At 45.9% G+C, this 27,363-nt stretch overlaps 1 protein-coding gene across 1 annotated transcript in view; it reads right to left on the bottom strand.

Moving 5' to 3' along the window:
- LOC139321118 (mitochondrial peptide methionine sulfoxide reductase-like) overlaps positions 1-27,363 on the bottom strand; it is a 63,989-nt gene that overhangs the window by 13,658 nt on the left and 22,968 nt on the right. The window contains 2 exon segments of the mRNA XM_070949742.1: positions 9,156-9,262; positions 17,243-17,347. Of these exon segments, the coding sequence (XP_070805843.1) occupies positions 9,156-9,262; positions 17,243-17,347 (212 nt within the window).

Below are 27,363 nucleotides of genomic sequence, written 5' to 3'. Positions count from 1 at the left end.
ACAGTTCTGTAAGTGTTTTCAGGACCCTGGATAGCTCAGGGCAAATACCCACAATTGAACTAATTCTAAGAACTGTTATACCAGCACCAGTCCAAGCTCAACCAATATCATCGTCATCATCTATTAACGACCCCATAATCCTTTTGCAGGCTGGAGTCTCGGCAAATGAATGGAGCTGAGTGTTTTCTGGCCAGATGCCCTTCCTGTCGCCAATGCAGAGCTATATTTAGCAGATATATTCTCATCATGCCCAGAGTGAGACATATCTGCCTCTACCTAGGATTGAACTCATTGCCTCCCGATTGTGAGGAGAGAGCTCCACCTCTAGGCCACCGCACCACTCAAGCTCAACCGGTAATGTTAAGTCTAAAAAGCCAGCAGAGCTTCAATACCACCCCATTTTGCTAGTGTGTTGATTTAAATATCTTTTAATCTTTTCTGCATGGCTGGAAAATTACAGGAACTATGAAAAAATCAGAACCTGAAGAGAAAACTAGAGCCTCAGGCTTGGAAGGCCTAGAGAGAGGTGCTAACAGTTTCCCTTGAATAAAGTTAACCTTTAGTTCCCCAGAGCTTGTGTCTTGGCAATTAAGGGTGAATTACCTGGGCGCTCCAAATCCTACTGAACACCCAGTTCTAGCAGCCTCAGCCAGCAACGCCACCAGTGTGGAACACTGGAAGTTGTAGATCAAATCTCACAGGACCAGTGCAAAATACCAAATCGTCCAGCCTTATGGGTTCTAAAGTATTTGTCAGCACTTCAAGCTGCATTTACTCTAGTGCTGACATAAGAAGGAGAAGCGGAGGCATCTGGAAAGGGACGTTTGACTTTTCACCTACTTATTTTCCCTGGAGATAATATTCCCTAGGAGATGGGATGGGAGGGGGGAAATTCCTTTGAGCTGGAGCAGTAGATTAGGGGTAGAATGACTTGGAAGATGGCCAATGAGTGCAGGGGAGTGGGGAATGGAAAGGGAGGGTTTTGGGTCTGGAAGTCAGTGTTGGCTGCGATGGAGCTGGGTTAGAATGTCGTGCTTAATAAATAGGAGTTTTTCTTCAAAGACTTTGTTTGAAATGCAATTTATTTGAGACGACCTCGAAACCTGACAGTATTAATATCGACAATTGACAAACAGGCCAGAAATGCTACTGCTTTGTAAGCAAGGGTATATAAATCAAATTAAAAAAAAAAGGGTGGGCTCCTGGGGGGTTCAGCCAGCTTCGGGTCATCCTCTAGCCAAGAATCGCCAGGGTTTGGCGAACCCCCAAATGCCACCCCTGGCTGTCCATGTCCACCCCACCCCTCCCCTCCCCTCCCCAGAGTCTCCACGTTCATCATTCCAGGTAAGTGCAGGGGCTGCGCGGAGGGTCTGGAAGGCCAAAAACGGGCCTACCGGAGGTTCTGGAAGTCCAGAAACAGACCTGTTTCCAGCCTCCAGAGGGCCTCCAGACCCCGGGGGAAGCAGTTTTCACCCTCCCGGAGGCTCAAAGAAAGCCTCCGGAGCCTGGGGAGGATGAAAAATGGGCCTCCCAAAAGTTCCAGAAGTCCAGAACGGGCCTGTTTCCAGCCTCCGGACCCTGGGGGAAACAGTTTTTGCCCTCCCGGAGGCTTGAGAAAAGCCTATGGAGCCTGGGGAGGGTGACAAATGCCCCCCCCGGTGCAGGCGGCTGACTAGGCCACGCCCACCATGGCCACACCCACCCAGCAACGAGGCAGCGAACCCATTGCTAAAGGATCTGCAGCCCACCGCTGTTTGTAAGCGTACTTATATCCTTTATTTCCCTTGGCAAAATGTTTTTAAGTTGTCCTTAACACTAGATGTTCTCAAGTCATAGCTTTTTTGAATCAGACCACCAATGCTCTAATATAATTTCTTCTTTTATTATTCATGATATTTCCTCTTTCTTTCTTTTTTTTTTTTTTCCTCTTTCTTGAATGAACCCCTTGGAGAAGAACTCACCACTCAATTTCTCAAGCATTATAGAGCTCTGTTCCCACTAGAGCAGTTTTTAATCTTCGGACCTGGTGCACACACACGTGGTTTTGGGCCTTTTAAGTCAGTCATTGACAAGAAGTAAGGTTTCCATCAATGAGCCATCTGAGGACACTTCCTGGGCCTTTCCTGATCAATATTTTTCTTCATTTCCTCCTGCCTAGAAAAACGGATGACGTTGTGGTGGGGGTGGGGGGGGTAGGGCTTTCTTCTCTGAGGCTTCAATCCTGATTTCACCTACCCACCAAGGCAGGGGTGCAATTCAGCAGGTTCTGACAGGTTCTGGAGAACCGGTAGCAGAAATTTTGAGTAGTTCAGAGAACCGGCAAATACCACCTCTGGCTAGTCCCAGAGTGGGGTGGGAATGGGGATTTTGCAATATCCTTCCCCCAGGAGTGGGGAGGGAATGAGGATTTTGCAGTATCCTTCCCCAGGAGTGGGGAGGGAATGGGGATTTTGCAGTATCCTTTCTCTGGAGTGGGGAGGGAATGGAGATTTTGCAATATCCTTCCCCCCAGGAGTGGGGAGGGAATGGGGATTTTGCAGTATCCTTCCCCCAGGAGTGGGGTGGGAATCGAGATTTTGCAGTATCCTTCCCTGCCACGCCCACCAAGCCACGCCCACAAAACCAGTAGTAAAAGAATTTGAATTCCACCACTGCACCAAGGCATTATAGGAGTTGGATCTATTTCATGTTGCAAAAAAATAAAAATAAAAATGCCTAGAAAGCAGGACAAAGATTCAATTTTCTGCTCAATTACTATTATTGTATATTTGGATGTTGCGACTAGTCCTCAATTTATGACCATTTAGTGACTGTTTGAAGGTACAACAGTGGTGAAATGGATGACCTTGGATCAGTCCTTGCACAACATCCCTGTGGTCACGCAATCACAATTCGGGCTCTTGGCAACTGGCATCTACTTACAACAGTTGCTGAATCCCAGTGTCATGTCATCAAGTTTATAATTTTCCCAGCCAGCTTTTGACAACAACGTCATTGGGGGACCCTGGATTTGCTTAATAAACACACGATTCGCTGAACAACCGAAACATGTTGTAAAATTGGGGGCGGTCGTGTGATGACTCACTTAACAACTTGTATCCCTTAGCAATGGAAATTCTGGTCGCAATTGTGGCTCATAAGTCGAAGACTGCTTGTATTAAAAAGTTAGCAATGTAAAATAATATAAAAACGTAATAATAGAAAACTGGTTATGTCACCGTGTAATCTGATATCATCCGAGAAAGCAGATTTATCCAGAAAGGAAGGAAGGAAGGAAGGAAGGAAGGAAGGAAGGAAGGAAGGAAGGAAGGAAGAACGATGGAAGGAAGGAAGGAAGGAAGGAAAAAAGGGAGGGAGGGAGGGAAGAGGAAGGAAGGAGGAAGGAAGGAAAGAAAGAGAAAGAAATAACGAAAGAAAGAAAAAGAAGAAAAAGAAGGAAGGAAGGAAGGAAGGAAAGACAGACAGACAGACAGAAAGAAATAGAAGGAAAGAAAAAGAAGGAAAGAAAAAAGAAGGAAAGAAAAAGAAGAAAAGGAAGAGAAGAAAGGAAAAAAGGGAGGAAGGGAAGGAGGGAAGGAAGAGGAAGGAAGGAAGGAAAGAAAAAGAAAGAAAAAGAAAGAAAGAAAAAGAAAGAAAGAAAAAGGAAAGAAAAAGAAAGAAAAGAGAGAAAGAAAAAGAAGGAAAAAAGAGAAGGAAGGAAGGAAGGAAGGAAGGAAGGAAGGAAGGAAAGAAAGAAAGAAAGAAAGAAAGAAAGAAAGAAAGAAAGAAAGAAAGAAAGAAAGAAAGAAAGAAAGAAAGAAAGAAAGAAACCTTCGGATCTCATGTAACATTACCTCTATGTTTGGGAAGCCCTCCCCCAGATGGTATCAACCAAAGAGCAATTTTCAGCTGCCTGTTTTTACTTAGTTCTATTTCAAAACCACAGCAAGCAACCCAGCCAGAGTGGTACAGCCTCCGGTAGTCTTAAAGGTGCCCAACTTTGGAATTGTTCAGAAAATTCTCCAAAGGTGTTTCATCCTTGCTCCTTCAGCACATCTCGGCCTGCCTACTGCAGTTGCCAAGAAACAATAAAGGAAACACCATCCCCTAGCTGCGGGGGGGGGGGGGAGAAAGGCTGTTCTGCTGTTCTCCTCCCCTCCCCAATCTTACCCTACCCCCCCCCATCATAAAAACCCAGCAATGTTGGCATCTTTGGAATGACTCTGCCCTCACCTACCCTCTCCAGGAAGGAGGAGACCCTTCCAAAACTGCCCCACTTCCCTTGATCTCAACCTCATTAGCCGCTTGGAAATACACAACACACACTCCCCGCCCACAGACTGCCAGCTCCCAAGAAATACCCTCCTCTCCCCCCCCCCCGTTCCCTCCCCCCCCCACACACTGATGTCCAGCCAGCACGTGCCAATTTTAAGCTGGGGTTTGCCCTTAATTGTCCTACTTGGGGGAGGGGGCAACTGCTTATGGCAATGAATCATTTCCAAATGGGCCCAGGCGGAGAGGAGATATTGCACCTGCCTCTCCCGTGACCTTTGCTCTCTAGCTGCCAATCACCATCATGGCAAGTTGCCAGGGAAACTGAGATATGTCTCCCTCCCCCCCCTCTTTTTTTTTCTCTCTCTATCCAGAGTGCATGAATGGCCTTGGAGGAGCAATTATCTATATTCGCTTCTCTGCCTTTGTTATGGGGTAAGGCGTTGGGGGCAGGTTCTATTCACTGGAGGGGACCGAAACAAAAAACAGCCTCTTCAGAGTCCCTGAGGGTGCCTGTGTGTGTGTGTGTGTGTGTGTGTGTGTGTGTGTGTGAGAGAGAGAGAGAGAGAGAGAGAGAGAGAGAGAGAGAGAGAGAGAGGAGAGAGAGAGAGAGAGGGATAGAGAGAGCGAGAAGGAGAGAGTGTGTGTGTGCATGAGAGAGAAAGAAAAACAGATCCCTACCAGCTCCATCGTGAATCCAATGCTGGAAAGACACAGCATCTTCCTGGCGACTGCTTATTTAAGTGATACCTCAAGGGTCTCTCTAAACATGTTTCCAAAACAGATTGTACCCATAAAAGAACCACATTGTGTAAAAAAAAAAAAAAAAAAAAAGAACACAGTGTCAAGCCACAAGATGGTGGAGGGAAGAGGGATTGAAAGGCCCACAATTTTTCCAAGAAGTTGCTGAAAGGGGTCGGGTTGCCAAGAATAGAAACCAGCAGATATCTTATGACAAGAGAACATTCTGTATATAATTGTGGAAAAACAGCTGTACTGGATCCACCTAAACATCTGTCAGCGTAACATAGAAAATGGCGGACTTATACAACTCCCAGCCGGAAGGCTTTAGAAATTGTCACCACCTCTGAGTCTTCAGAGAAGGGTGGCATATAAATCTATATATATATATATATATATATATATATATATATATATATATATATAGAGAGAGAGAGAGAGAGAGAGAGAGAGAGAGAGAGAGAGAGAGAGAGAGAGAGAGAGAGAGAGAGAGAGAGAGAGAGAGATTTAAATGACACGAGATGAATTTGGAATAGATAAACAATCATCTTCTCTATACAAGTAGTCCTCGACTTACAACAGTTCATTTAGTGACTATTCAAAGTTAGAAAGTAGAAAGACATCATGATTAGAAGCTTCCAAGAAGTTGGCCTCACCCCCTAGACAGTGGCAGGATTCAAGTAATTTAACAACCGGTTCTCTGTCCTAATGATTTCTTCCAACAACCAGTTTGCCAAACTGCTCAGAAAGTTAACAACCGGTTCTCCCGAAGTGGTGCGAACCGGCTGAATCCCACCACTTCCCTTAGAGAACTAGTGTCCACTACTCTAATTTATTCTGCCAGTGGGTTTCCATAGGCCTGGTATTTGCATATTCCATGGAATAGACTAGTGTTGGCTAACCTTTTTCTCTTTCTGTGCCAAAAGCGTGCACGTGTGCTGGCACCCATAAGGAACCTGGAGCATGTCCTCCCTGTAGGAACATATTGGGGCAGGTAGATGTTCTTCAGAACCCTCAAGTAAATACAGGTAGTCCTCATGTTATGACCATAACTGGGAGAGAATCTCCATTGCTAAGCAAGACAGTTGTAAAGTGAATCATGCCTGATTTTGCCATCGTTAAGTGACTCACACAATCATTAAATGAATCCAGCTTCTCCCACTGACTTTGCTTGTCAGAAGCTAGCTAGGAAAAATCATAAATGGCAACCACATGACACCTGGATACTGCAACCCCTTGTAAATATTCAGCAATAGTCATAGCGCTTAGACTTATATACCGCTTCGCAGTGCTTGACAGCCCTCGCTAAGCGGTTTACAAAGTCAGCATATTGCCCCCAACAATCTGGGTCCTCATTTTACCGACCTCAGAAGGATGGAAGGCTGAGTCAACCTGGAGCCGGTCACAATCAAACTCCTGGCAGCCGGTAGAGTTAGCCTGCAATACCGCATTCTAACCACTGCACCACCACAGCCACCAATATATATTGGTTACCAAATGTCTGAATTTTGGTTATGTGACAGTGGGTATGCTGTGATAGTTTTAAGTCTCTAAATCAGGGGTTTCACATTCAATTACATTGAGGGCCACCTCAGGTCTGTGGTTGACCTTGGGGGTGGGTGGGGGTGGCCAACTAGGTGGGCGTGGTCAGCTTGACGCCACTCACTGGGTGTGGCTGACTGGGTGGGCATGGCCAACTTGACGCCATTCCCCAAACTGCTGGCATGTTTCCTCTTTGCACTGGGTAGACCGGGCCGAAGCAACACAGGTAGATTGGGTCAAAGCAATTCGGGCCAGTCCCTTACATTTTCCAGGATAGCCCCGCAGACTGGATCCAACCACATCGTGGGCCAGATCGGGCCCGTAGGCCTTGTATTTGACACCCCTGCTCTAAATGAATAATTGTAAGACAAGAACTGTTTGTATTTTGCTTGGCCTATAGAACCTGACCCCGTACATATATATATAATTGCTGAACCAGCATCTGCGTATTAGGAGAATTACAATCCTAGACAGCTTGGCAGACAAGATTGGCCGAGAGTCCAGAGCACTTTAGGGCATTAGAGATTAAGAGCTGTGCTATTTTCTTTTAAGCATAAGTAGCAGCTCCTGTAAAAATAAAGCTTGTCTAAAAACATGGTGTGCAAAGAACAATACCTTCCTGGCATAATTAGATTGCCACTTCAAACCTCTGTTGCTTAATGAGCCCCTAACAAGAAAAAGCTGAAGGCATTAAGATATGTTTAGCCTTAAAAAGAGATTATTAAGAGGCAACATGTTAGCGAAAATATCTGAAGTATTGTCCTCCTCTAACAAGACTCCAGAGCTTTGAATTCAAATCCCATGGGAAATGGAGAAGAAAGGGGTTTCGACTTCGCTCTTATAAAATCTTCTTCACATCCAAACAATTCAGCGGTGAACCAGTTTGGTGCCTGGGTTAAAGGCACCAGGCTGTGAAACCAGGAGTCTGTGAATTCTAGTCCTCCCTTAGGCATCTAGTCCTCCCTTAGGATGGCTTTGAACCAGTGGTGAAATCCAAATTTTTTTACTACCGGGTCTGTGGGCGTGGCTTGTAGGCGTGGTGTGGCTTGGTGGGCGTGGCAGGGGAAGGATATTGCAAAATCTCCATTTCCACCCCACTCCAGGGGAAGGATATTGCAAAATCCTCATTCCCTCTCCACTCCTGGGGGAAGGATATTGCAAAATCTACATTCCCACCCCACTCTGGGGCCAGCCAGAGGTGGTATTTGCCGATTCTCTGAACTGCTCAAAATTTCCGCTACCGGTTCTCCAGAACCTGTCAGAACCTGCTGGATTTCACCCCTGTTTTGAACCAGTCCTTCATTAGGATGGATATTTCTAAGAAACATCACTAAGAAAATTGCACAGACTTGAGTAAATATTGACTCAAACACAGACATACAGAGAAACAAGCTGATTAAAAATAAATTTTTGTATTTCGGGGGGAAAACTAGTTATACTTGTATTTAACTGGGACATGAGCAGGATTGGTATATCATGCAAACCCATAACCTACTTAACTGTGGGCTTGAGGGGTTCAGTGGAACCCCTGGAAGAGGGGGTTAAATTAAATATTTTAAATTAAACTATTCTTCCCTGGTCAACCATGTTGGGCAAATATGGTAGAGAGAGAGTTAACTTCTTCCTACTGGCAAAGAAATGTAGATACAGAGCAATCCTGCAAAAATGGGGCTTTTCTAGGAATCCTGCCTCTACTATTACTTTTTAACCCTACCCCTCTGGCCGCATGGGGGGACTAAACATTGGAGAAGTAAGGTGGGTGAAGGAGACTTTGTGTTGCTGGTGACAGTTGAATCATTGTAAATGCTTAACCCTGGCACTTAAAATACTGTGGCAGCTGAGATCCTAACGAAGATTTTCCACTTGCTTGGAACAGCTGTGATCATGCATCCCCAGTCCTTGCAGTTATTTTCTGCAGAAGAGCTGCTAACTGGGCTAGCTGTGGGATGCGAAGATAGTCATCGTAACTATATAGTTTAGCTCCTAACTCTAACAATTAATCTTATGAACGAACTCCAGGTTTAGGAATATAATTAGGCCATCCTAACAGAACTACAACCCAGTTGTGGAGCACACATTTCCCATGAAGGAAGTCCTAGGTTTCAATTGTGACATCTCCAATTAAGAGCCCTTACATGGGAAGCCAGGGGGCGCGATGGCTAAGCGGTTAAAGATGCTGAGTTTATCAGTTAGAAAGTTGACCGCCTGGGTTTGAGACTCAAACCCTGTGTGATGGAGTGAGTTTCCATTACTTGCCTCAGCTCCTTCCCACCTAGCATTTTGAAAGCATACCAATGCGAGTAGATAAATAGGTACCACTTTGGTGGGACGGTAACAGTGTTCCATGCACCTTGGTGTATAGTCATGCTGGCCACGTGACCATGGAAGTGTCTTTGGACAACACTGGCTCCCTTGGCTAAGAAATAGAGATGAGCACCACCTCCTAAAGTCAGACACAACCGGACAGGGGAAACCTTTACCTTTAGATGGGAATTTATAGCTAGGAACCTATGCCTTACAAAGTTAATGCCAATAAAAGCCAACCTTAATCATATAAATAGCAGCACCATGGTCCAAGACCTCAATCTCCTGTCCCATATCTATCCATAATTCTCCTATACCTGCTCATACATCGCCTTGGATCTTAAAGCAGATTCCAGTTGTTCTGCTCCGATGGTGTAGATGGCCGAACGATACTGGGTGCCAAAGTCTTCGTACTGCTTCATTCCTGGAAGAGGGGAAAACGAGACCACAACAATGCATGTTATCAGACAGAAGATGACCAAACTGATTCATATTGCTGAATCTTCTTCATCCCACTTCAACCTTAGTAATAAACAGTCGCAGGGGAAAAAGTGTTGTCCTTGAGTATTTCCATTTTATCCATGTCATTAATGGAAACAGACAGAAAATGTACTGCTAAATTAGATTAGTGGTCTGACTCCATAGAAAATAACTTTTTTTTGTTTATTCTGAGGTTCCTCCCGAAAATAGAATAGAATAGAATAGAATAGAATAGAATAGAATAGAATAGAATAGAATAGAATAGAATAGAATAGAATAGAATAGAATAGAATAGAATAATAGAATTTTTTATTGGCCAAGTGTGATTGGACACACATGGAATTTGTCTTGGTGCATACGCTCTCCGAGCGTATATAAAAGAAAAGATGCATTCATCAAGAATCATAAAGTACAACACTTAATGATAGTCATAGGGTACAAATAAGCAATCAGGAAACAATTTAGGGACTAGGATTTCAAAGATCGTCTAATTTTGATTTTGGTCTCTATAGCCAATATTTCTTTCCCGGGAAAATATCCATGTCCACTAAACTCAGAATGGCAATTTCCAAAGTGGCAACATACATAGTTCGTATACCTGCTAGATAAGTATGACTTCAGCAAAAATTCCAAGTTTTGCCCATGAATTAAATATGGAAGACCAAAGATATCCTACGACATTTGCAGAAGAAAACATTCTGGATCAATAAACTCTTGAATTTGCTGAACCCTGATCCAGAAAATGTTCCCCGATAATAAAATACCACCAGACGTCACTGGTTTGTTCGCTGCAAAAGGTGAACGTCTCACAAGGAATCTGTACCTTACAATAACATGCAAAAGCTTTTCCTTCAAGACCAAATATAAAATACAGGTAGTCCTCAACTTAATAACATTCATTTAGGGACCATTCAAAGTTACAACAGCACTGAAAAAAGGTGACTTATGACCGTTTTTCACACTGACACCTTTTGATCACCCGTGGTCAGGTGATCAAAATTCAGATGCTTGACAACTGACTCATATTTATGACTGTTGTAGTGTCCCGGGGTCATGAGATCCCTTTTTGCGACTTTCTTGATAAGCAAAGTTAATGACGGAGCCAGATTCACTAAACAACCCTGTGACTAATTTAACAACTGCAGCGCTTCACTTAACAACTGTGGCAAGAAAGGTCGTTAAAATGGGGCAAAACTCACTTAACAACTTCCACTTAGCAATGGAAATGTTAGACTCAATTGTTGTGGCAAGTCAAGGACTTACATGTAAAATATGAATCACACTAATGCAATAGAAGAGGTAATATTATAACTGCCAACATCATTCACGCATAAGCCCAGATGGTCCATCCTCAGAACAATGCAACCAAAGAGCCCTTTACTATTAGTGGAAGAGCCTTACATCTTAATCCTGATTTGAGGGCAGCGAAGGGAAAAGCCTGCCTGAAGAGGAGCTCTTAGTAAGAAGGACGGGACTGCCTGACAATAGTATAGCTACAGAAGTGGGCAGCCATAAGCAATAGCAATAGCACTTAGACTTATATACCACTTCACAGTGCTTTACAGCCCTCTCTAAGCAGTTTACAGAGTCAGCATTTTGCCCCCAACAATCTGGGTCCTCATTTTACCCACCTCGGAAGGATGGAAGGATAAGTCAACCTTGAGTTGGTCAGGATCGAACTGCTGGCAATCAGCAGAGTTAGCTTGCAATACTGCATTCTAACCACTGGGAGGGAAGGAAGGAAGGAAGGAAGGAAGGAAGGAAGGAAGGAAGGAAGGAAGGAAGGAAGGAAGGAAGGAAGGAAAATAGCAATAGCACTTAGACTTATATACCGCTTCACAGAGCTTTTACAGCCCTCTCTAAGCGGTTTACAGAATCAGCCTCTTGCCCCCAACAATCTGGGTCCTCATTTTACCCATCTTGGAAGGATGGAAGTCTGAGTCAACCTTAAGCCTGGTGAGATTCGATCTGCCAAACTGCTGGCAGCCGGTGATCAGCGGAAGTAGCCTACAGTACTGCACTCTAACCACTGCGCCACCGCGGCTCTTAAGTGGGTGAGACGAGGGCTTTCTCTTTTTCCTTCTGAAGAAGCTGGATGCCAGGGAAGGGACAGAGTCTCCTGTCAGTGGTCATCACTCAGGGCTTATAACACTGATGGCAAACCTTTTCGGCACCAAGTGCACAAACCAGAATGTGCGTACATGTGCATGCGCTGGAGCACCGGAAACCACAAGACCAGCTGGTCAGCGCATGCATGCTTGTTTTTTGGCCATTTTCAGGCTGTTTTCAGGTTATTTCTCAGGATGCTTTCAGATCGGTTTCTGGGCCATTTTCAAGTGCTCCGATGCCCCCAAAGACCAGCTGACCAACGCACATGTGGAAACCAGAAGAGCAGCTGTCAATGGCGCATGTGCCCACAGAGAGAGCTCTGCGTGCCACCTCTAGCACGCGTGCCATAGGTTTGCCATCCAGGACTTATAATATGCAGTTCAGTGGTAAGAAAAGTAAGGTCCTGAACTTAGGCAGGAAAAACTGAAAACACAGGGACAAATAAGTGGTACCCGTCAATGGTCCGACTAGTGGACCCAAAAGAAGTAAACACTCTTGGGAGCTTTGACCCAAAAGTATAACTTTATTGGACACACCATCTCGGAACTGCAGAAGCAAAACCAGCTCTGGTTTTCCCACACCAACACTCACTTAGTTAAGCACTAGATTCTCTTTCTCCCCACCCTTGGCTATTCATAATCTCCAATTATAAAACTCCCTTTTGCTATGGGAACAGTCCATGTCTCCATCTAACATCTGCAGTAGTGACCTTGGCGAGGTTTGGCTCTCCCAGTTTGTAGATGAAAGCTGAGCATTCAATTCCCCCCCCCCACTTGAATGGTAAGCTGAAAAGCGACAGAAGCTCAGAAGAAGGAAAGCGATTCAATCCTGTCAAACGCCCCCCCCCCGGAGGAAGGGTAGGCCTAGGAAAAATATCGAACACAAGTTAACATTGTTACTGAAGAACCTACTGCTTCAACGGTAGCAACTGAGAGAGAAATCTAAGTGTCCAGGTGGACCACCACTTCAGTATGAGCCAGCAATATACTGCAGATGCCAAAAAAAACCCCAATGCAATCCTGGTCTGCGAGATAACATCAAGATCATGAGAAGTGATGGCACCACTTTACACTGCACTGGTAAGACCACACTTACAATAACACATCCAGTTCTGGTCACCACAGTACAAAAAAGATATTGAGATCTTGAAAAGTGTGCAGAGAGGAGCAACAAAAACGATAAAGGGTCTGTAGGCTAAATTGTATGATGAACAGTTGAGGGAGCAAGGTATGTCTAGACCAGGAGTGTCGAACTCAAGGCCCAGGGGCCAGATCCGGTCTGCAGGATCCTTAGATCTGGCCCTTAGGGCTGCCTGGAAACAGCAAAGGTGCCTCTGCCAGCCAAAATGGAACTTGCGAGGGCCACGGACGGCCCTCCGGAGCTCAGTTTTCACTGGCAGAGGGTTGCAGGAGGCAGTTGCAGCTGAAAACAGAGCTTGGGAGCCCGTTTTCGCTGGCAGTGCACTCAAGCCATCACAGGCACCCCCAACACGAGTGACGTCGAGCTGGCCACGCTCACCCTGGCCATGCCCATCCCAGCCCCACCAAGGTCAAAAACAACCCTGATGCGGCTCTCAATGAAATCGAGTTTGACACCCCTGGTCTAGACTATCGAAAAGAAAGACTGGGGGGTGGGGGAACATAACTGTCTTCCAATACTTGAGGGGTTGTCACAGAGAAGAAGGGAGTGACTTATTCTCCAAAGTACCAGAGGGCAGAACAAGAAATAATTGGTGGAAGCTTGTTAAAAAAAGATCCAACCTAGAAGTAAGGAGAAATTTTCTGACAGCGAGAACAATTAACCAGTAGAATAGCTTGCCTCCTAGGAGTGTAGGTGCTCCATCACTGGAGGTTTGCAAAAATAGACTAGACAGCCATTTCAGTGGGATGGTGTAACTTCCTGCCTCGAAAGGGGAGGTTGGACTAGAAGACCTCCAAGGTCTCTTGCAGCCTTATGATTCTAGATTCTATAAAGGCCCTTTGAAATGAGCTCAATTGCTCCACTCGTGAGTCTATGAGTTAAGGTTACCCAACTTTGGACCTTAAAAAGCTACACAAGGTTGAATATGAATGAGAGGGCATCACAAATGGGAGAACAATACGAAGTCCCAGAATCATAGGCTAGACCACCAGTCCCTAATCCCCGGTCCGTGGACTGGCACTCGCCCGCGGCATGCCAACACCCGGTCCGTGCAAACAAGCGAAGCCCCATCCGCGGGATGCAGGCAGAACACAAAACCATGCATCCCTCCGGTCCGTGGAAAAACTTTTCTCCATGGGACCAATCCCTGGTGCCCAAAAAGTTGGGTAACACTGGACTACGGAGTCCCAATGTAAAACAAAGAGCTCGGGAGAAGGTTGCGGTGGCCCGTTTCCTTGTTATTGCGAGAAAAAAAATTGCCCAGATGTGGCCGTGTTAAGTCACCAGAGGTCAAGCTTGACTTCAAGGAAAATGCTATCTCTTTCTTTTGTTGCCGACGATGTCACTGAAGTAGAGCAGTCAGCGATGTTCCTCAGCTATAAGGCATATCACCTTTTGAAATCTAGCACGCAAGGACTGTGGGGGAGGGGAAGGGCAGACTTCTTCTCTCCCCCCACCCTCCCACGTGCTCACTCCCTAATCCTGCCATCCACACTGGCAATGTTACTCATTAAAACACAAACACACCATTACACACCCAGAGGAGGGCCCAGCCGGCAACACACAGAGAATGCTAATTTCCTCATTAAAATTACACTTCATTACAAAAATGCTCGGTCTTCCTAAGGCCTTCAAGCCTCCCTCCCCCCACTGTTGCTCAGTGTTGACGTGAGGTGGGTTACAAACAGCTTTCCACCCCTCCACTTCCTCTGGTTATTAAAAAAAAAGGGGGGAGGAGAGAAACATTAGAAATCCCCAGTCCCCCTCCCTTCTTTACAACTGAATTTCTCCTGTCTCAGCAGAGGTTCCACTAAGAGCTTCTTCACCTTTTGTGGCCTTGGTGGGAAAGGCGGGAGAAGCCATTTAAAGGAGTCGTTTAAAGAGATACAGTCGCCTGAAAAATGAGGTTGGCTTACAAAATCAAGAGGAGCGTGTGATTCCTGAAGAGAAAAACCCTGTGCCTCAGGAGTCCGGGAGTGAGTCAGGCTGGAGAAATTAGGTGTTCTTTGGCTGGAACCATCAAATGACTCAGCAAATAAATGGAAAAAAAATGGTATGAAGAAGGTTAAAGGTAAAGGTTCCCCTCGCACATATGTGCTAGTCGTTCCCGACTCTAGGGAGCGGTGCTTATCTCCGTTTCAAAGCCGAAGAGCCAGTGCTGTCCAAAGATGTCTCTGTGGTCATGTGGCTGGCATGACTAAATGCCACCAAAGGCGCACGGCAGTGGTCAGTTGCCCCCGGTTTGTACCGATTCTATAGAACTGGTAGTAAAACCGGTGGTAGGCTCTGCCCACCGACCCCGACATCATCAAAACGCTTTTGCGGCTGTGGTGGGTTCCTCCCGGTTCCTCCTGGTTCCGCCGAGCCGGTAGCAGTGATGAAATGACATCACTAAACCGGTTCTGCTCCCGCCCCTGCCCACCCACCCCCGCGTTACCTTTTATTTGGCCCCACCCCCAATCTATTGCTGCCTCCTGAGTCCCAGCTGATGGGTTATAAGGAAAAACTGTTTATACTCTTGCTGCGGGGCTTCAAAAGGCCGCCCTACAGCTGATCAGTGTTAAAAGGCAGTGTGGTGGTAGACCGGTGCCTCCAAAAACAAATGAGTAGACCAGTGCCTGCAAAAATACATGAGTAGACCGGTGCCTGCAAAAATAAATAGGTAGACAGTGCCTGCAAAAATAAATGAGTAGACCAGTGTCTGCAAAAATAATGAGTAGACCAGTGCCTGCAAAAATAAATGGGTAGACCGGTACAGCTCTGCAAGCAGTTAAAAACCTGGTAGAACAGTACCTCTGCTAAATCCTAAAGAATTGTCACATGACCTACAAGCCACGCCCACAAAATAAGCCACGCCCACAGAACCGGTAGTAAAAAATGTTAGAACCCACCCCTGTTTTGCGCATGCACAGAAGAGCGTGCGCACGGCCCCGCTGCAAACCGGTAGTAAAGGTAAGTAGAACCTTTAAGTGAGGATTACCTGTATTCAAAATACTCCAAGGAGCTTTTGATTCAGGTACGGCATCTCTGTAGAACTGTGTGTCTGCTGTATTACAGATTTTCAGGTTAACCAGAGGCAAGCAATCTTAGCCCATCTAGCTCAATTTAGCATACTCCGCACTCAGGTAGAACAAGAAATCCCTTTTTATCAGGAGCAGGGGTCAGCAACCTGCGGCTCTGGAGCTGCATGTGGCTCTTTCATCCCTCTGCTGCAGCTCCGTCACTCAAAATATGCATCACAACCGCCAATGTGCGACACCCGCCAGCACACAATTTACTGAGCTTTTCAACTCCCGATAGGCCAACCATGGATAAATCCAAGAAAAGTTTCAGAAGAAAACAGAATATTTAATTCAACTATATATGCTAGTTTTGTGGCCGCTGAAGAAATAGTCAGGCACGAGAAGGGTTTTGTGGCTCCTGGTGTTTTCTTTTCTGTGGGAAACAGGTCCAAATGGCTCTTTGAGTGTTTAAAGTGGCTGACCCCTGATCAGGAGGATAGTCTTAATTATTAGGATTGAAGCTGGTTTTTTTTACAATGGCAGTTCAATATTTTGGAGTTTCACACGTCTGCCTTTTCAAAACGGCGGGAAGTCATGACACTGATTTTCAGCAACTGAAAACTTACTGGTGATGTTGGCGGGGACTCCACCACAAGAGAATTCTTTTCAGAATGTGGACTTAGACCCATAAATTGCCCAAGCTTAAATTAAACAAACCTTTGATTGGTCCGGGTATAGCAATGTTTATCAATCCTTAAGCATCTAAAAATATAATATTAGGATCCTATTAATTATAAAATCAGAACTAAGAAAGGCAAAACCCCATCAACAGGTTAAAAAAACACAAGAAAGTTGAGACTCAAATATGACAAGATGGCAAGAGTGTACCATTGTGTGCAAAGAGATACATAGAGTCATCACATACTAAATTATGTTCTTCCTTCTCCAGTGCATTGTTAGAGTAACAATTGATGACTTAAGATTCTTATAAAATCAGTTCAGTCTTGTTTCCTATAAACCGGTCTACAATTCTCTTTCCTCCCAGCCACCATGGCTGTTGATAATCCAAGCTTCTATAAATTGCAGTCTTCCATAATTGGCCATGGTGGTTGAAGAATAATAGGGGCTGTAGTCGGAAGTGGGATTTACTTACCTTCCCTACTGGTCCCCAAACATGCGCGAGTGCGCTCACACACACCTCCTCTGCGCACGAGCACGACCTTCCGTGCATGCTCTTTGCTCGCACATTATGTCTGAGTGGGTGGGCAGAGTCTCCCACAGTCGGCACTACCAGTTTGCCTGAACCGGCTGAATCCCACCTCTGGCTGTAGTCCAAGAGGCTGCAGGGTACCGTACCAACAAAGCTGCTTTAGGATTATTTGCAAACATGATTCCTCTTGATTTGCTAGAGCAGTGTTTCTCAACCTTGGCAACTCGAAGAAGCGTGGACTTCAACTCCCAGAATTCTGGGAGTTGGGGAAGGTTATCTTATGTAGTTCCATGTAAAATATGTCTTTGAAGAATTCTGGGAGTTGAAGTCCAGACATCTTCAAGCCGCCAAGGTTGAGCAACGCTGTGCTAGAGTATTGCTTATCCTGCTTATAATAAATCCAGGTAAATAGATGCAAAAGATTGGCTTCCCACACTGCACCTTTCCTGACCCTAGATTTTACCTTGGGTTGGATCGTGGTTCTCCCAGAAGAATCGGAGGAGCTTTTCATAGCTGATCTTCTGTGGGTCAAACACTACACGGACCACCTCCGCATGTCCGGTCATCCCTGGAAACAGAATGGAGAAAATCACCCAATTAGAGCTTTTTTTTTGAGCTTTGGCTGGAAGTTGAGGACTACCTGTAATGGGAACTTGTTCAGTGGGAGCCCATCTATAAAACAGAACTAATATCAGCAAATACAGTCATAGTATTGTCAGGCTCTGCCCTTCCAAAAGGTTGTTACTCAAAAGCCCAAATGAACCACATGTCTTAACAGAATAACACAACTGGACCTTTAACAGATTAAGAGAGTTGGAAGAAACCTTATAGGTCATCTAGTCCAACCCCATCCCCCCAAGCAGGAGACCCTACACCATTTCTGACAAATGGCAGTCCAATCTCTTCTTGAAAGTCTCAAGTGATGAAGCTCCCACAACTTCTGAAGGCAACTTCTGTTCCACTGCTTGATTGCTCTCACTGTCAGAAAATTTCTCCTTATTTCCAGGTTGAATCTCTCCTTGTTCAGTTTCCATCCGTTATTCCTTGTCTGGCCTTCGGGTGCTTTGGAAAATAGCTTGATCCCCCTCCTCTCTGTAGCAGCCCTTCAAATATTGGAAGACTGCTATCATGTCTCCCCTGGTCCTTCTCTTCACACCTTGGAGGTCTCCCTGCTCAAGCAGGAGATCTTTTACCATTTCAGACAAATGACTGCTCAGTCTCTTCTTAAAAGCCTTCAGTGGTGGAACAACATCCATAACTTCTGAAGGCAAGACATTCCGTTGCTTAATTGTTCTCACCGCCAGGAAATTTCTCCTTTAGTTCTGGGTTGCATCTCTCCTTGATTGGTTTCCATCCATTCCTTCTGGTGCTTTGAAAAATAAGTGGATTTCCACCCCCACCCCCCACCCCTTCTTTGTGGCAGCCCCTCAAATATTGGAACACTGCTATCCTGTCATCAAGCAGACCACAAAGCTACTTCTTGGCATGCTTCCTGAAGCAGATAATATTCATGCTGCAATTTAAGAGCAGCCCTGCAGGGGTTAATCCAGAGCCTTCATCCCACTTGGAAACACTTGACACATTCCCATTAGATTAATATCTCCTGTCTAAAGGAAGAATTTCTCCTCTCACTGCTGTACCCTCATTCCCCCGTGGAGTTTGAAATTCTCATCAGAGATGCATTTCCCTGGAGCGGTTTCTAGTTAATTTTGCTCAAGCAAGCCTGCTGACCCTCCTATGGTAATTAGGAGGGGGGAAAGGGGAGGGGGATGTTCAATTCTACGGGCAACCAGACAAGAGGAGCTGGTGAACATGCCATGCCTACTGTGCTGGGCCCTGCTGCAGTCAAATGAGAACAGGGCAGAGGGTGAGATGAACAGGCAATATAAAGAAGAGACTGGCAGATGTTGGATGGGGTGGGGGGGAAATCTTGCATTCACTGGCTTTCCTGCTACAAGAGAAGCGAAGGGAACAGGCAACCTAGCTCTGTTTGGTTCTCCCAACCACAACGCAGTTGTGCGAAACAGACAAATAGCCTATTGGACTACCAGAGTAGCTATGGTGGGTAGATGGATGGATGGATGGAAGAAGGGAGGGAGGGAGGGAGGGAGGGAAGGAGGAAGAAGGAAGGAAGGGAGGGAGGGAGGGAGGGAGGGAGGAAGGGGACTTGCTGGGGCTTCTAACAGAGAGTGAAGGGCTGCATTCACACAACATCCTTCTCCTGCTTCTTAAACGATCTGAGAAATTTTGCAAAGATCAAAGCGGCACTCCTAGGAATGTTCACTGGTTCTAATTCAAGAGGAACGGCCGATATCGAAATCATGATCAGAAGGTATCGGGGTTAGCTCTCACAAACATTTCCTCCAAATTAAGTCAAGCAGGCGATCTGAAGCTTCAATATCTTCAGGTCAACCGAGTGTTTTTAGATGGTTCTGAGTTGGGCCCTCTTGTGTTTTAATCGAGGCTTTGTTACTCAATTCCTACGTCCCTTTCTTGCTTTTGAAAATATAGGACTCCAACCCTGTTTGAAAAAAATCCTGTATTTCTGCTTATTGAAGTAAGCACACATATATACACACTTCAATTTCAAAATCAGGCAGTTTAGTACTGGATGTTGGACATTAGTAATATGTACACGATAGCCTGAAAAAACAAATAAACAAGCAAGATTCAAATTAACCAACTTTGGCAGATTGTGTGAAGGCACTTTCTAGGTTCATAAGTGACATAGTTTGGCTTGTTATGAGAACATCATCAGAATACACACCTTCTTTATATAGTGATACCTCTGGTATTCAACATTAATTGGATGGATGGATGGATGGAAGAATGGAGGAAGGGAGGAAGGGAAGGGAAGGGAAGGGAAGGGAAGGAAAGGGAAGGAAGGAAAAAATTTATTTTATTGGACCCTTCCAGACTTGGTTAACTAACTGGTTGAAGAGAGGGAGGGAGGGAGGTTTTTAGCACACTCAGTAACAGTGTCCCTCTATTGGTTGGGTGGGGGGAAGAGAGAGAGGGAGGGAGGAAGGAAGGAAGTCAGGCATTTTGGCAAATTCTTTTACACCTCTCTCCTTTGGCTGGATTTCTATTACACCCCCTCTAGCCAATTGGTTGGAGGCTAACTATCACAGAGGGCGGAACACCCAGGACGAACCCTCTTTCTGCAAATGGGCCGTGTCGAAGGGTCTGGGACGAAGAGGCCGGTGGCCCATTTCCCACGACAAATGACTGGAGGCGTACCAGCTGAGGAGATAATTCGGGGGAGAATCGCCCAAGGAGAAACGCCCGAGGAGAATGAAAAGTCAGAGACGAAAAGTCCTAGACCCGTCTCAGAAGGATAGCAGGCCCTAAAAAGCTACATGAACCAAAAAGCTTTAGATAGAAAGATTTTAAAGTGTATCAGAGAACTATTCGTAATCCTGCTGAGCTGTGGCTGTGAAATGGGATTTTGCAAAGCATGTAGTTATGCAACATATTTGGAATCAGGACGTCGAAACTGTGAGAAATCAGGAATGGAAAGGAGTCGATGGATAGAGGTTTGAGATGTACACGGGTATATGTGGAGACGGTCTGTCAGTAAGACAGAACAAGGAAGTAAGTTGTGAAATGCGTGCAGAAAAGTATAAAAAAAATGTCTTGGGGATGAGTTCGGGGCCACTGGCCATAGCTATTCCTTGCTGGACTTAGCTATCGTCTCTGGACCTCATTGCAATGGGTTATCGATATAAGTTGTGTTATGATGGCTGTTCTTGTTCCAAATTGCTCATGAAATAAACCTCTGAATCGTAAAGTAAGAATGATTTATTGTATTACTGTCTCCTGTTTCTTCTATTGGGATTCGTTTTATGACACAGTGGAAGCAAATAAGGTAATGTAGCTCTTGTCGTTCCCCCACCCCATCTCAAATTCTATTGGAGATTTTTTCCCAGGTAGGGATTTCCAAGTGGGCTGGAGTACCAAGCTCATAACACCCAGAACCTGGTAGTTGAATATGACCTTGGCCTGATAGTCCAGGCATTGCCTATAGTCCAGAAAAGCTGAGGAACATTCAGAATCAATAACTGAGTTAGAAGGGACCTTGGAGGTCTTCTCATTCAACCCTCTGCTCAAGCAGGAGAGTTTATACCAAGGATATGCAACCTTTAACACTCAAAGAGCCATTTGGACCCATTTCCCACAGAAAAGAAAACACCGGGAGCCACAAAACCCTTCCCGTGCCTGACTATTTCTTGAGCGGCCACAAAACTAGCATATGTAGTTGAACTAAACGTTCTGTTTTCTTTTGAAACTTTTCTTTTCTTGGATTTATCCATGGTTGGCCTAGCGGGGGTTGAAAAGCTCAATAAATCATGTGCCAGTGAGTGTCACACATTGGCGGTTGTGACGCATGTTTTGAGTGACAGGGAGCCACCGCAGCAGGGTAAACGAGCCACATGCAGCTCCAGAGCCGCAGGTTGCTGACCCCTGGTCTATACCGATTCTGGACAAATGTCTGTTCTTAAAAATCTCCAGTGACAAAATAGGAGAATAAACCCATCAGGACTTAGATTCAGCAGTCCATCTGCATTTAAGACACAAGCCACTCTTTTGAAGACAACAAAGTCCATATTTTGGACAGAGAGGATCGCTGGTTTGAAAGAGGAGTTAAAGAGGGCATCTCTGCCAAAATTGAACAGCCCTCCCTCAACAGAGGGGGAGGGATACGACTTTATTTATTTATTTATTTATTTATTATTCGTATTTCTATGCCGACCACTCTCCGAGGACTCTGGGCGGTTTACACCAAAGACAGTATACTAAATAGCATATTGCCCCCAACAATCTGGCTCCTCATTTTACCCACCTCGGAAGGATGGAAGGCTGAGTCAATCTTGAGCCGGTGAGATTTGATCCGCTGATCTGCTGAACTAGCAGTCAGCTGAAGTAGCTGCAGTACAGCACTCTAACCACTGCGCCATCTTGGCTCTTGTCTATCATCTATCTCCAATCTACAACACAGTCCTTTTCAACAGTTCCAAGAAGGCTCCACACCAATTTGCACCACTCAGGTGACTCTGAGGACACAGATAAACCTCCAGGTGACCTTAATGACCTGCTAAAAAATGCAAATGACCGGCTGTCTGCAATGAGCATAAATCCTTCCATTCCCCACCTTCCAGTCAGAACTGAAGAAGCTTCTTGGATCAGAAGCAAAACGTCTTCAAAGAAAAGCCAGAAAGTCCAATTGCCTCTTGAAAAAAGCACCTTTGGGACAACCATGACCTGGATGACTGAAAATCTCCATAGACGTCCAGTGATGGAGCACCCACAACTTCTGGAAGCAAGCTGTTCCACTGGCTAATTGTCCTCATTGTCGATTTGGCCTTAGTTCTAGGTTGGTTCTCTCCTTGATTAATTTCCATTTACTAGGGCAGACATTTGCAACAATACTAGTAGAGGGGAATATCTGCAGCTCAGGATTGAACTGTAGAGTCTTTGGGGCTCTCTGAGCTTGGTTGTTCCTCTCAGATCAGGTCTCCAAGCAAGAAGCCAATCAAGTTCTGGGACCACCAAGGACTCCACATCTGCAACAATAGCAGCCCCCAAGGCAGCCTGCTACAATCAGGTTCAAACATCCTAACTTGCACAGCTACATGATCTCTGCCCTCTGCTGCACCCAAGAGGGAATTGCATACCTGCGTGACAACTATCCTGTTACACTACTTCGAAAAGTAACTCCCAAGTGGCAGAAGAATCGAGGGCAGGAAGGATGAGGGTGAAAAGATAAGTAGATCCCAAACTGAGTATCTCCATCCCAAAACTGTTTGAACTAGATCAGGGGTCTGCAACCTTAAGCAGTCAAAGAGCCATTTGGACCCGTTTCCCACAGGAAAAAAAAATACACTGGGAGCCACAAAACCTGGGTGGGCGTGGCCAACTCCAAGTCACTCACTCCCACCGTCGCATGACTCCCCTAGCCACGCCTACCCAGCCAGTTATTACGGCAGAGAACTGATTGTTCTCTCTCTCTCTCTCTCTCCCCCCCTCTATCTCTCTATGTCTCTGTCTCCTCCACTCTGTATTCTCTCTCTCCCTCTCTATCTTCCCCTATCTCCCCCTCTCTCTGTATCTCTCTTTCCCCCTCTCTCTCTCTAGCTCCCCCCTCTCCCCCCTCTCTCTGTATCTCTCTCTGTATCTATGTCTCTCTCCCCCACTCTCTGTATCTCTCTTTCCCCCTCTCCCTCTCTAGCTCCCCCCTCTCCCCCCACTCTCTGTATCTCTCTCTGTATCTATGTCTCTCTCCCCCTCTCTCTGTATCTCTCTTTCCCCCTCCCTCTCTAGCTCCCCCCTCTCCCCCCCTCTATCTCTCTCTGTATGTATGTCTCTCTCCCCCCACTCTCTGTATCTCTCTTTCCCCCTCTCCCTCTCTAGCTCCCCCCTCTCCCTGTATCTCTCTCTGTATCTATGTCTCTCTCCCCCACTCTCTGTATCTCGGATTTCCAAGGCCAGGTGAGGAGTGACTAGGAGAGGAGGGCGAGGGGTGGGGCCAGCCAGTGATAGGACAGGGAGCCACAGCAGAGGGGCCAAAGAGCCATATGCGGCTCCGGACTTGCGGGTTGCTGACACCTGAACTAGATCATCTCCAGGTCCATTCATGCAGAAAGCGAGCAAGATGACCTTGATGGAAATAAGCAGGAACCATTGCTTAGGCCCTGGATGGCAAATCTATGGCACGCGTTCCCGAAGTGGCACACAGCGCTCTCTCTGCTGGCTATGCGTGCCATCACCCCAGGTCAGATCTCCATGGTGTTTCTTTCATGAGTTTCTGTTTCCCTGCAAATGACGAAAGAGAAGCTCATGAAAGAAAAAAAATCTTGCCTCTTGCCAAGCTGCCAGTGTTGGTATGCTCCACCTCCTGCCGGCCTGCTGGTCTATGGGTCTCTGCTGTGCATGCGTGCATGTCCATGCATGTGTGTGTGCATGTCCATGTGTGTGCGCACGCATGTCCACGCATGTGCATGTCCATCCATGCATGCGGACACTTTTCCGTTTGGGCATGTGCACGCACGCAGTTTGGGCCCTCGGAGTCTAAAAGGCTTGCCATGACTGGCCTAGGCAAAAAGGGCTGAAACGTTCTTTATGCCCAGAACGTTCAGATAACATTCAGAAGCAGGTCAGAAAGAGACTCCCCTGATTCCCTGGAGGAAACAGAAGGAGGAGGAGATTTAGCACAATCCGATCAGCAAGTTCTGTTATTAAGCTTAATCTCAATAAAAATAGTTTTAGCCTTCCTGGGTACTTGATTCTCTGGTTCTACTGGGGCCTGACAGTTCAATCCCCATGACATGATGCCAAGCAGGATACTGTAGGACCGTGATGGCAAACCTATGGCACGCATGCCTGAGGTGGCATGTAGAGCCTGCTCTGTGGGCACGCGTGACATCGCCAGCTGGTCTTCGCGGGTGCCGGAGCACCAGAAAACGGTCTGAAAACAGCCAAAAATGGCTTAGGACCTGGTTATTTACGGGACCGCCTACTACCACAAATAGCCTCCCACCGGCCGATACGCTCTCATAGAGAGGGGCTCCTCCGGGTGCCGTCAGCCAAGCAGTGTTGACTGGCGGCCCCCAGGGGGAGGGCCTTCTCTGTGGGGGCACCCACTATCTGGAACGAGCTCCCCCCGGAGATACGGAGGATCCCGGATCTGCGCACTTTCCGCCGTGCTCTTAAGACCCTCTTATTCCAGCAAGCCGGCCTGGCCTAATTTTTCTCCCCTTTCTTTTAAATTTTAAATTGAAAATTTAATTTGTTTTAAATTTATTGGGATTTTAATTGTTGTGGGCTAAATTATTTAATTTGGTTTTAAATTGTTTTTCACTGTATTTTATCCTGTGCCTGTTTACCGCCCTGAGTCCTTCGGGAGTAGGGCGGTATACAAATTTAATAAAACTAAACTAAACTAAACCAAAAAACCAGCCAAAAAACAGGCTGTTTTCAGGGCCTTTTGGGGCTGTTTTCAGACCATTTCAGGCAGTTTTTCAGCTGTTTACAGGCCATTTTTGGCCCAGAAAATGGCCAAAAAAAAGGCATGCAGGCACCAGCCAGCTCGTCTTTGGGTGTGTGCATGTGTCTCTGGTGCACACATGCACAGACATGCACACGCATTCTGGTTTGGGCACTTGGTGCTGAAAAGGTTCGCCATCCCTGCCATAGGAGAACATACCCATCTACATTTGAAAGCAAAGGCCACTGTTTTGAAGACAACAAAATCTACATTCTGGACAAAGAGGACTGCTGGTTTGAAAGAGGGGTCAAAGAGGCCATCTACACTAAGACTGAACAGCCCTCTCTCCACAGAAGGGGAGGGATACGACACCACCCATCTCCTGTTTACAATAGTCTTTTCAGCAGTTCCAAGAAGGTTCCACACCCATTTGCACTATTCAGGTGACCTAGAGATGGTCACCTGATACACCTCCAAGTGGTCTCAACGAGTCTCAGAGAGAGTGCTAATGACCTGAAGATTGCAAGGGATATAAATCCCAACCTGAGTCAAGGTGGACTCAGCCTTCCATCCTTTCTAAGGTAGGTAAATTGAGGACCCAGTTTGTGGGGGCAATAAGCTGACTTTGTATAAATATACAAAAAGGATGAAGGCTATTGCTTAACGCATTGTAAGCCGCCCTGAGTCTCCGGAGAAGGGCGGCATATAAATCAAATTTAAAAAATAAAAATAAAAATAAATAAATCCTTCTATTCTCCACCATTCAGTCAGAACTGAAGAGGCTTCTTGGATGAGAAGTGTCATGTCTTCAAGGAAAAACAAAGACAATCCAGTTGCCTCTTGAAAAAAAGCATCTGTGGGGTGCCAACCGTGTTCTTCCTACGTGAGTTAATTGCCTCAAACTGAATCGAGAAAGGTTACCATAATCTCCGTTGGGCAAAGTCAAATCTGCTGCAGGAATGTTCTGGTTTCTTGAAAGGGGAGGGAGAAGGAGGGGCTCCTTCTCCCTCCCCTTTCAGCAAACAGTAAATGACAAGGCTCTTAAAGGAGATTCATGCTAGCAGGAAAATGAAAATGTTAAATGAGAGAAGGAATTATCTCTGTTATCCTTTTTTTGTAATGGAAGTTGGTGGCAATTCTCCCTTTTGCCATTTAGCTCAAGATCATTGCCACTTTACACTGAATACCAGAGTCCTTTTAAAATTCACCCTCGAATTAGTGGGCAGGGAATTTGTCTCTGTGTGTGCAAGTGTCTATAATTTTTCCAAGGGAAGAAGGACATCCTTCTAATCGTGTCAGCAGGAGCTTCCATAAAAACTTAGTTCCCTTAATTTCCCCTACTAAAGCACGAGAAGCCAAGGAAATGACGGACCTCAGATTACCAGTAGTCCTTGATTTACAAACCATTTATTTATTTATTTATTTTTAATTTGATTTATATGCCGCCCTTCTCCGGAGACTCAGGGCGGCTTACAATGCGCTAAGCAATAGTCTTCATCCTTTTGTATATTTATACAAAGTCAGCTTATTGCCCCACAACTGGGTCCTCAATTTACCTACCTTAGAAAGGATGGAAGGCTGAGTCAACCTTGAGCCTGGTGAGATTCGAACCTGCAGTAATTGCAGGCAGCTGGTCTTAATAACAGGGTGCCTTAGACCACTGTACTACCAAGGCTCTATTTAGTGTCCGTTTCAAGTTACAACAGCACTGAAAAAAAATGGACTTACAACTGTTAAACCTCACCCCCCACCACAGCCACATGATTAAAATTTGGATGCTTGGTAACTGGGGTCATGTGATCGCCATTTGCAAACCTTCCAGCAAGCAAAAAGTCAATGGTGGGAAACTGGATTCACTTAACAACTGTCTGATTCGCTTAACAACTGCGATGATTTGCTTAACAACTTTGGCCAAAAAAAAAAAAAAGATTGTAAAATTGGGCGTGACTGACTTAATAAATGCCATCGCTCAACCACAGAAATTCTGCTCGTGGTTGTGGTTTTGTAAATCAAGGACTACCTGTATATAGGACATTTACGTGTCCAGTGTTTGGTTACTCTATAATTAAGTGCAGGATATTATGCTCCATTCACAAGAGCTTATAGCTGCCATCTCCAACCTTTCTGGCTCTGCAAATGGAGCAGCAGTGGTGGCAGGGACGAGAGGGGGTGGTTTTGCATGTCCACCTGCCACTCAGGGGTGGGTTCTACTTCCCTTTACTACCGGTTTGCAACGGGACCACACGTGCTTGCTTGCTTTCCTTGTGTGCATGCACATGCCAGTGGTGGGTTGCCCCCGGTTCAGACCGGTTCGCAAGAACCGGTACTAAAACCGGCAGGAGGCCCCGCCCACTGCCCCGGATGTAATCATCAGCGATGTGCACATGCACAGAAGCAAGACGCGCACGCGATCCCGTTGCGAACCGGTGGTACAGGTAAGTAGAACTCACCCCTGGCGCACGTGCTTCTGCACATGTGCAGATCACCCATGATGATGTCATGGCAGGTGGGCAGAGCCTCCTGCCGGTTTTACAACCGGTTCTATAGAACCGGACCGGACCGGAAGGAACCCACCACTGCTGCCACTTCCACTTCACGTG

Source organism: Pituophis catenifer, unplaced genomic scaffold (genome assembly GCF_029215685.1).
Source record: "Pituophis catenifer annectens isolate HBS135680 unplaced genomic scaffold, rPitCat1.0.hap2 SCAF_9, whole genome shotgun sequence".
Classification (NCBI taxonomy): Eukaryota; Metazoa; Chordata; class Lepidosauria; order Squamata; family Colubridae; genus Pituophis; species Pituophis catenifer.
Note: the sequence above shows the minus strand (reverse complement) of the source record. Positions and strands in the feature narration are given on the sequence as shown.